This window comes from Gekko japonicus, unplaced genomic scaffold (assembly GCF_001447785.1).
Source record: "Gekko japonicus isolate JY-2015 unplaced genomic scaffold, Gekko_japonicus_V1.1 scaffold2412, whole genome shotgun sequence".
Lineage (NCBI taxonomy): Eukaryota > Metazoa > Chordata > Lepidosauria > Squamata > Gekkonidae > Gekko > Gekko japonicus.
The window spans coordinates 34,019-44,904 of NW_015159786.1; the positions used below are offsets into that span (position 1 = coordinate 34,019).

Consider the following 10,886-nt stretch of genomic DNA (forward strand, 5'->3'; position numbering starts at 1 on the left):
TTCAGCAGTCCGAAAGTAAGTCCAGTGTTAAATGCCAGCCATAAAATGCACAGACACCTTACCTCTTCTGAGAGGTTGCCGGAATGCCAAACTGATAATTCTATAATCCTCTTTCCATTCAGTGAAAGCATTTCTTTGCTTTGTATTCCTAAAATAAGTTTTAAGATTTTTCTTTTCTGGAAATCACCACATTTTTAAAGCATGGATTTTAACATTCAGATTTGAAAACCCAGCAAAAAACTGAGCTGAGCTAGTTGATACAACCTTAAGGACTTGAGCCTTGGCAATGGAATGTGAAAGGGTGGAAACGGTGATGCCCTGAGGCACGTTTCACTGACATACTTGCAAATTCGCCCCAGAATTTGAAAAGTCTTACAAAATCTGCATTTTAGAAATTCAGAATGTACCGTTTCAAGATTTGAAGTCACTGATTTGGGGGAACTCATCAGATTTCAAAATCAAATCTGGATTCGGCCTTAGCTAAAAGTAGAAATGAATTCCAGCCTTTTGCAACGGCGTGTGCTGTGCCCTTATGGGGGACAAAGCGTGTTTTGCCTGGAGGTGGTTGTATTCTGTCACCGCAATGGCATTTTGTTGTGGTCAATGGACATGGAACAGGATCCCAAGTTGACAGCCTTGTCACAGAACTTTTCTGCCCTTTAAATAGCAGCTGTATAATTATAGGAGACAAGCAGTAGGCAAACAACCTAATTGGGTCATGGGTGCTGAGCAGGAACCGAAGAGGGCGCACTGTTTGATGGAGAGGTCCTGCTCTCTTGTTGGCATTCGTTCATCAGTGGGCATCATAGGAGTTGCTGGAGATACAAAAGGAAGTAGTTCTTCAAACAACGCATAGGTAATATACACGGGCCACTGCTTACAGGTGTGATGGCCACTGCCTTAGATGGCTTTAAGAGAGGATTTAACAAGCCCATGGAGGATAGATTCTATCAGCAGCTGTTACCTAGCATCCACAGACAGAACCTCCATATACAGAGAACATAAGAACATAAGAGATGCCAATGTTGGATCAGGCCAAAGGCCCATCCAGTCCAACCCTCTGTGTCACACAGTGCCCAGAAATACCAGGTGCCATCAGGAGGTCCACCAGTGGGGCCAGGACATTAGAAGCCCTCCCACTGTTGACCCCCCCAAGCACCAAGAAGACAGAGCATCCCTTGCCCCAGAGCCCCTATCTATACCTTGTGGCTAATAGCCACTGATGGACCTCTGCTCCATATGCCTATCTAATTCCCTTTTGAAGCCGTCCATGCTTGTAGCCGCCACCACTTCCTGATTCTATCAGCAGCTGTTACCTAGCATCCACAGACGGAACCTCCATATACAGAGGCAGGGACATCCCTGAATTCCCATGGTGGGGAAGCAGATGACACTGGGCTGTTACTTCCACACTGTTCTTGCGGTCCTTTGAGAAGCATCTGACTGGCCACAGTGTTTGGAAACTGAATGTTGCACCAAATGATCCTTTGGTCTGATTCAGCGGGGCTTCTCTTCCTGTGCATCGTTGTGTACCCCATAGATTCAGATGAGCAGCCACGTTGGTCTGAAGCAATAAAACAAAGCTTGAGTCCAGTGGCGCCTTTAAGACCAACAAAGTTTAATTCTGGGTATCAGCTTTCGAGTGCATGCACACTTGTATCCGGAGAAGTGTGCATGCACAAGGAAGCTTATTCCCAGAATTAAACTTTGGCCCCGGTCACACGGGAGGTTTTGGGCCGGACGAGGGACGGATCGGGGGCGCAGCAAACGGGCGCGAGCACACTGCAACATCTGGGAATCGGCGTGCACCCGTCCCTGATCCGTGCCTTCCGGCCTAAAACCCGCTGCAAAACACCCCCAAGTAAAAAGTAGCACCAACCTGGAATGGTGCAGCAAGTGCAGCCGTGAGATCGCCGGCGCGCCCGTCTGCAGGAGCAATTGAGGCTCCCGGCCGAACTGCACATGCGCACACATGCGCAGTTCAGCTGCCTTGCTCTCCCTGCAGTGGCTCCCCCCCCCCCCGGCATCTGATCGCGCCGGGGACCCCCCCCGTGTGGCAGGGGCCTTTGTTGGTCTTCCAGGTGCCACCGGACTCAAACTTTGTTCTGTATGTGCAGTAAATAATGACAAATGTCTGTGTTACCCCCCCACCTTCCTACTCCCTGTTTGCTTTTGGTTCTCAGCTTCCTCACTTCACTGCCCCCCTCCCATTCCTGCCACCAGCCAGTCTGTTTATCTGCGGGTCCTTTCCAAAACACTTCAGTAGTGTAGATGGCAAATGTGCCGTTACTATGGCATGAGCCCACAAATGCCACTTGTGCTGACTCTTCCCGTCACACTGATAAAAAGGGCATCGCTCAGGAAAGTAGGGGTGTCTTAAAGGTAGGTCAGCAGGGGGCTGGGAAGAAATAAAACCAGAATGGGGTGCAAGAACTTGTGGGGAGAGAGGGAGAGGGATGAACTGGCCTTGGATCTGCTTCAAGCCCTCTTGCTGGGCTGCAGCGGCACAGTCTGTTCCCTGCCGCCGAAAGGAACCTCTGTTTGTTTGTGGTTTCCAGTATTAGTTTCTTGCTACTATGTCAATATGACCTGCACGTAAATAGCAGACCCAGAGTCACACATCTCCGCGGAGCCCTATAAAGATGGCACACGTTCTGCTGCCGCTTCTAAATATGTTTGTTTGTGGCCCTCTTTGCCATCTCCCCTGGCAGGGTTAATAAGGACAGGTCTATTTTCCCCTCCCCGCCGACATCACCGTTTAAATATTGAGGTCCAGCGCTGTTTGGCATTTGGGCCCCATACGGAGAGCGCTGGCTGTCTTTTCCACTGGGGAATAAAATGTCAATGCACAATTGTTTCTTCATCACCCTGAATGAATTGCCTTGTGTTTACAAAGGTCAGGGTCTGTAAGAGAATCATGTTTAAGGGCCCGTTTCTATGGAAATTAGGCAGCCCCAGCTGAAAGTATTTCATGCACAAAATGAAGTTTCTTAACTCTGATTGGTACATGCACACTCCTGATGTAACCGTGGCTGGCTTTTGGGATTTCCTTTTCTATTCCCTCCAATCCTTGCTAAACGTGTCAGGTGTAGAAGCAGGAGAAGCACAAGCAGGTACTTTCGAATGGCTTCCTTCTTTCTTTATGTACTTGATGGGCCTTTTGGCTGCTTAGACTGTGTGTAGCTCTGCCCGCTAGGATTTCGTCCTCCAACTGTCGCCATGGTGGTCTGACGGTCTTCATTTTGCAGGTGACTGGAGGTTATCACCTAATATTGACTCCAACGGGGATGCTCTGCCTTCAGCTCTGGCTTCTAAGGGCTATCGGAGCGTGCGGCCAAACATCCCGTCTGAGACCAAACCGCAGGTAAGCCCCTTTCCAAAAATGTGCATGCTCTGAGAGATCGCTCGAGTCAGAGCACTGAAAAATCAAGAGACCCGTGCGACCTCTTTTCGTGCTTGTGGAAGCTACCGCTCTGCAGGGTGGGAAATAGTGACCTGGTGTCTGTTAAGGCAAAAGAGGGGGCTCCAACTGGTTTCCCACCTGTGAAGCAGGAGCGGCGATTCCCCATTTCAAAGGGCGGCTGCTGGGAACAGTATGGAGATTGTAAACAAATAATGTAGAATGTTTAATGTCCAGGGAAACATTACAGATCCGTTCATTCTCTCAGCGTCCTTGTGAGGTAAGGCATCGTCGTCAATGGGGCATGCCATGAGATCTCTTAGCATTTGTTGCCTGGTTTGTAAGAACCTGTTTAAGATTAATTGCATGCGGCATCTTGTATGTTAGAACGGCCACCTTCTAACTGGAAGCTGACAAAAAGTGGAAATTGGAAGAGCCGCTGGGGCCGTCTCTCTGTACAGGGATTTGCAAAAGGCTATTTTCAGTGCGGCTGGCACGACAGTGGAAACTGCTTCACAGAGGTAGCTTCCTGTAAAATTAACTGGAATGAGGATTTGTCGGTAAGAGATGTTATTAGGCTGGCACTTGATCCCCCACCAAAATGTAGTTTCTTGTTGCCCCCTCCCCCCCCAAAAAAGGAAGGAAGGAAGGAAGGAAGGAAGGAAGGAAGGAAGGAAGGAAGGAAAATTCTCTCCTCCTTTTGGTTCGGCAGATTGCTGTTCGTAAACGAGACAAAGCAAGGAAAGGCTGGGCTGGATTTCTTCCTCACCCTCTTCCACTTTCCTTCACGATATGCCGCTTCCACAGAGGACTGTATCATTACTGCACCATTCAGAGTGAAATGGAAACCTGTTAATACCATGCCTGCAGGCAGGGCTATTTTTGGGCAGGAACGCAGAGGAACGGAGTTCCGGCTGGCTCCAGAGTTGGCCACGCCCATCAGGAGCTCATTAGCATAACAGGCCACACCCAACAGCAGAAACTCATTAGGATTGGCTACATTAAGGGTGTGTGGCCTAACATGCAAAGGAGTTCCTGCTCCAAAAAAAGGCCCTGGGTTTTGACCACAGACAAGGTAAACAGAATAAGAAGCATAAGGTGGGTGTGGCTGGATGACCACACTTCTGGTAACATGGGGGTGCGGCCTAATATGAGCTTTTTTTTTTTTTAGCAAAAGAGCCCTGCCTGCGGGTCAGGAGGGCTGCCTTAATTTCAGCAAAGCCCAGGAAACCGCATGACTCCCAAAAGCCACACTGGACATTGGTGGAAAGTGCTTCCCCAACTTACGGCAACCCCTCATTGGGTTTTCAGGGCCAGAAGAGACATTTAGAGGCGGTTTGCCATTGGCTGCCTCTGCATAACGACCCTGGACTTCCCGGGCGGTCTCCCACCCAAATACCGGCCAGGGCCAACTTTGCTTAGCTTCTGAGATATGATTAGGTCAATGTAGCCTAGCCTGGGCTGATAAAAGTCAGACTTTTTAAAACCACCGACCAATTCTTGACTGATATTTGCCAAATCTTTGAAAAGGTCAGATGGCCAATCTTAAAGGTAAAGGTCTCCCTTGCCCGAAAGCCAGTCGAATCCGACTCTAGGGTTGCGGTGCTCATCTCCGTTTCAAAGCCGAAGAGCCAGCGCTGTCCGAAGACGTTTCCGTGGTCATGTGGCCAGCATGACTAAACACCAAGGTGCACGGAACGCTGTTCCCTTCCCACCGAAGCGGTACCTATTTATCTACTTGCAGTTTCTTGCTTTCGAACGGCTAGGTTGGCAGGAGCTGGGGGCCAGAGACGGGAGCTCACTCCATCATGCGGCACACCCGGGTCTCGAACTGCTGAACTACCGACCTTCCACAGCCTGCAGTTCAGCGTCTTAACCACTTGAGCCACCGCAGCTCCCTGGCCAATCTTGGTCACCTGTAATTTCCATCCAAAGATTTTTTTTAAAAAACAGAAGCCGCCTTGGGAGGCTACAAGTGTGGGGGGGAAGGGGGTTGCTTAACCTTTACCTCTCAGACTGTTTCTTTCTTTGACATCCCCTTACCCCAGCGGCTGCCTGTATGTTTTCCCTTAGTGGCGGAAGCAATTTTGAATAGAGGAGAGGCCAGAAAGAAAAGGGTGAATCGCCCATCCCTCACCCTTGATCCTTCTACAAGGGCTGGATTGAATTCTAAAAAAACAGTGGAGGGGGGGTTATGTGCAGTTTTTACGGAACTCTGTTCCAGCGTGTCCCCCCAGGAAAAAAAGCCCCGGTAGTGTCTAAACAAATAATTATGGATGATCTAACAACAACAACAATTTTAAAATGTTATTGAGTGTCATTGTCGTAGGCAGGGCTCTTTTTGTAGAAAAAGCCCAGCAGGAACTCATTAGCATAACAGGCCACACCCAACAGCAGGCACTCATTAGCATACTAGGCACAGCACATTAGCATATTAGGCCACACCCCCATGTTACCAGAAGTGTGGTCATCCAGCCACACCCACCTTTTGCTTCTTATTCTGTTTACTTTGTTGTCAAAACCCAGAGGGTTTTTTTGTAGCAGGAACTCCTTTGCATGTTAAGCCACACACCCCTAATGCCCCAACTTACGGCAACCCCTCATTGGGTTTTCAGGGCAAGAAGAGACATTCAGAGGCGGTTTGCCTTTGGCTGCCTCTGCATAGCGACCCTGGACTTCCCGGGCAGTCTCCCACCCAAAGACTGGCCAGGGCCAACTTTGCGTTCCTGCCCAAAAATAGCCCTGGTCGTAGGTACTGCCATTCAAGGTGTGTTAGAAAACTGGACAGGGCTTCAGAAAGTCACCGAAAAGGTGATGAAGACCTTCAACAAAAGTGGCTGGTAAGAGTGGGTATCTTTTGCCAAAGGAGACGACAATTTTTGTTGGTTGGTTTTCAGCTTTTCAGATATTTAAATATTAAACCAGAACAGCTGTTGCCTTTAAGAAAGAATTTGTGAGAAACTAGAACAGCTGTTGCCTTTAAGAAAGAATTTAAACTTTAAAAATTTGGAAGAAGAAGAAGAAGACTTCAGCTCCCAGTAAGAGGCTGGGAAGGCATTGGCTAAGGATGTTCATGGCACAGAATATTCCTGACTTTCGAACTGAACTGAATTAGGTGGCTTCCTTTTTGTGAGGCCCGACTATTCTTAGGGATGGATTAATTTAGGGCACTGTTAGCATCTACCTCAGAATTTCCCAAAAAAATTCTAGTAGAACATTAAATACACACACACACACATCTCCCCCACTTTTCTTCCTGATTGGAGACCCAAAGTGGCTTTTCACATCATCCCCCCCACTTAATCCTCGCAACGACACTTAATCCTCGCAATGACAACCTTGTGAGGTAGGTTAGGCTGAGAGATTGTGACAGGCCCAAAGTCACCCAGCCAGCTTCCATGGCAGAGGGTTTTTTTTTCAAACCCAGTTGTCCCAGGTCCTACTCTTAGCTGGACACTCTAAACGGTATGCCACCCCAACCCAACATGTTGCCGAATGTCTTACACTTGAATTTGTTATGGTATTCTGAATGTCTTCATATGGCAGCTATGGGAAATGCTGGCTAATGTCTTAATAACAATCCTTTAACTTTTAAAAGCCTGTAGACATACTTGGCTTATGTGGTAGAAGAAAGCTAAGAATTATACTAAAAATGTCCATGATGTTTTTAAGCAGGATCTCTTATCATGGTGTTATTTTTCTCTTGCTACCTTTATAAAGACATTTTAATCCTCATGACTTTATTCACAGCCGGTGAAATAAAGATGTTTGTATAGTGCTTGTGTGAGAGAGAGAAAGAGAGAGAGAGAATGACAAAGAGAGAGAGAGATTCTAATTATTTGTGTTCTAGCAGTTAATTATCTACAGAAACGGAAGTAATGCAATGCAATCTCAAGTTTATGTAATTGTGTCTTTTTATTAGACCACAAAACAACGTTCTGTGCAAACGGGATTATTAACCAGGCCTAACTTGCTCACTGCAGGGAACTTGAACAATGAAGGCCTTTCATTTCGCTTTTGTAGAATTAGAGCTTTGGTATCAGTAAGTCTCATTGTAAGGACCATTTCCAAGGGAAAAGATCGCAGAAAAGATGTTCATCGTTGTAATGTTGAGAAGATCTTTTCCACAAAATGACAGGATGTGAAAAGATATCGTTTGCTTTTACATAAGGGTGGCTTTTGTAGGACCTGTTCAGCAAGCACCTCCATCCCTTTGGGTTTTCTGTACAGGTTTAACAGGAGCACTGCAGAACTTAGTGCAGAGTATTTACAGACGTCCTGAATAAAAACCTGAGCCGAAAATGAATCCTACTGTCCAGATTTCCTGAGAGGGGCTGTAGGTAGGCCAACTGTTCTCAGAAGTGGGTGGCAACTCTCTCAAAGGCATAGGGTTGCCAGGTCCCCCCTGGCCACCGGTGGGGGCTTGGGGAGGTGGGGTTACCAGATCCAGGTTGGGGAACGTCTGGAGATTTGGGTCACCGGTGGGGGCTTGGGGGGTGGGGTTACCAGATCCAGGTTGGGGAACGTCTGGAGATTTGGGGAGGGCAGGGACCTCAGTGGGGCACAATGCTATAGAGTCCACTCTCCAAAGCAGCCATTTTCTCCAGGGGAACTGATCTCTGTAGTCTGGAGATGAACCATCATTCTGGGGGATCTCCAGGTCCCCCCTGGAGGCTGGCATCCCCCTGGGATGCAGGAGGAACTGGAGAGAAAAAGCTCTGGACAGGCTCAGTGGCAGATCTGGGTATGCCTCTGTGTAATGTGCCGAATGGCCAGTAACGCTGCATATTTATGAATACTAAAATTAAAAATACTAATGTGTTCAGTGGTAACTGATGTGAGCTTCCTGGATTTTATATTCAGGTGAGCAGGCATGTTGGTCTGAAGCAGCAGAACGAAGGTTGAGTCCAGTCGGCCACCTTTAAGAGCACCAAAGTTTAATTTTGGGTATAAGCTTTTGTGTGCACGCACAAAGTGCACGGATATGAAAGCTTATGCCTTGCATGAAATGTTGTTGGTCTTAAAGGTCGCACTGGACTCCAACTTTGTTCTGCATTTCCTATTGCGGAAGAAGAAAGTCACATCTTGTTATTTTACAAGCAAGTTTGAAAGGCACAGCAAGTTTAGAAGTGAATCCCACATCGAAAAGTCTGAGGATGCCCACTGAAGGTTGTGGCATTCAGTTCTGACATTCGTCCCCAGTAAAAACCCATCTTCATTCCCTGTGAAGCTCTGGTGCTTTGGTGGTTGGTCAGTCAAGGATTTCCTGTTTTCCCCACAGTGCCTCGTGTGGATTTCAGTGTGACGAACCTTCACACTGAAATAAAAGTCAGGTTTGCAGCCAACAAATAAGGCACGCCGAACAGGTGTATGGTGGAATGTCAAGCTCGTCATGGGAACACGTGAAAATGTTTCAGACGTGGGCTGGAGTGATTGTGTTATGCCAGGAGCCGTATTAAACTTTCATTTCTCACTGTTAACCCCAGTCTAATGACCAACTCAATTCGTTTCTCTCCCCGTCCCCCCTTTTTTCCATCCCTCGAACCAAACAGACTCCTTCCCGCCCCCCTCCTCCAAAAGAGGAGAGCTTTGCCTGGCACCCTCGCACCAACACCAGAATAACCCACCTGCAGCCTGTGCCCATCATGGACTGTGTGTACCTGAATGCCCCTAAACTGCCGGCGCCCAACATTGGTGGCAGGCGGGATTTTTCTTCCTCCCCCAGGCCCTTCATTGCAGCGCCTCACAAATCCGCGGGTTCGGCCCACACAGACAGGGTGCATGCTGGGAAATCGCTTGCGGGAAGTGGCTCCTTGTTACCAGACACGTCCTCGGAGTACCAAAACAAACAGGGCCCTGCTGAGGCAGGTCCGAGTAGTGGAGCTGGACTGAAACCCAACCAGGAAACTAGAGCAGAGAAAAAGGTCAGCCGTCTATATGTAGCTTGTTTATCTAACCGCACTTGCTTGGCTGCATCCGAAAATTCCACCGCCTGTGCACATGACCAAACAGAAGGCGCCCGTTTTGGACCTGAGGTCACCGTGGCACCAGCCGCCCACCGTGTTTCCTCTGCAACGGACACCGGAGAGCCTCTTCCTCCTCCTCCTTCTCCTCCTCCTCCTCCTGTCCCTCCCAGGCCATTCTTTAACATTGTTCTCGGTGGAGATGCAGTTAGTTATGCTGAGAGCCATCCTTCCCGGACCCCCCAGGCTGGTGAGGACACAGAGATAGAGCCCCCAGGCGAGATGAGGGAAGACTCCTACGTTACTCGGCGCCAGCAGCACCCGCCACAGCGACATCCCTGCAAGGCGAAGGGATGTGGAAGGGTACCTGATTTCTTTTGTAACCTCCTCCTTCTTTTGTAACCCCTTTCCACCACGCTGATGGTTCTCCTGTGACTTGCTCTATCAGCGCTTTAACACATCGGTTCTTTTTCTCTTAATAGCTCCAGTTCAGGTGACCACCGTTCTATTTAACAATCTGTTGTTCACTCCTCAAAGGCTGTGTGTGTGCGTGCATATGTGTGTATTTGCAAGAGAACAGGAGCTCTTGGAAGAGGAGGGTTGAGATATGATGTGAATATTGCTGTTTAGACGCATCTGCAGACAGCCACTGGCACCAAGCTGTCCTCAAGGGGCATCGGAATGTGTGGTTAAAATTTGGAAGGCCTCATCTCTGAAGGATGATGGACTGGGGGGGGGGGGAAATGCCAGATTTGTATGAACAGTTTTGGCTGCTGGGCAAAGGTTGCTCCATCTCATGCGAGGTTTGTGGCCCTTGCATGTGTCGTTGCCGCACCTCCGTGGTTGTGATGGTCCAGGTTTCCCCCCACAGCATAACGCCACCTTCTCTCCCACAGGACACCACTTGCTCCACCACCGCCCCAGCTCAGACTAAGGTTATAGTAGTGCCACTCCACCAGGTCCACCCCGACAGAGGGCAAGAAGCCGGCTCGGGCACACCGCCACCGCCTCTGGTACCTTTTGGGCAAAGTCCAGCCTGCCCCGAAGCGTCTTCTGCCGGCTCACGCCTGACCTTCCCAACGTTAGATGATTTCATTCCCCCTCACCTCCAGAAAGGCCCCCACCATAACCAGCCGCCTGCTGCCTCTGGGACCGTGCCCCACCTGCGCCCGAAACTGCCATCACTGTCACCGCCACCTTCACTGGTCCCTCCCGCCACCGAGGGCTCACGCCGAGTCTCGGAGCCCGAGAGCATGGGAGTTACCGTGCGCACAGTAAGCCCCGCCGCACGCTGTCCTGGCAGCTTTGCTGAATTAATGTGCCCAAACGTGACTTTTCTCTCTGGCGTACTAAACTTTGAACAGAAGCTCCCTGGCGGCAGCATGACAGCCGGAACCTTGTTTACATCCCCGTTATAGCGCATGTAATGCATATCTCTCTCTCTCTCTCTCTCTCTCTCTCTCTCTCTCTCTCTCTCTCTCTCTCTCTCTCTCTCTCTCTCTCTCTCTCTCTCTCTCTCTCTC

General features: G+C 49.1%; 1 protein-coding gene across 1 annotated transcript in view; it reads left to right on the forward strand.

The window, feature by feature from the left end:
• The window catches only part of SORBS1 (sorbin and SH3 domain containing 1), a gene marked incomplete at its 5' end in the record, with an annotated part of 108,989 nt that overhangs the window by 5,971 nt on the left and 92,132 nt on the right, over nt 1–10,886 (forward strand). Inside the window, 3 exons of the mRNA XM_015407162.1 lie at nt 1–15; nt 3,249–3,364; nt 10,260–10,637. Of these exons, the coding sequence (XP_015262648.1) occupies nt 1–15; nt 3,249–3,364; nt 10,260–10,637 (509 nt within the window). The remainder of the gene's footprint in view (nt 16–3,248; nt 3,365–10,259; nt 10,638–10,886) is intronic.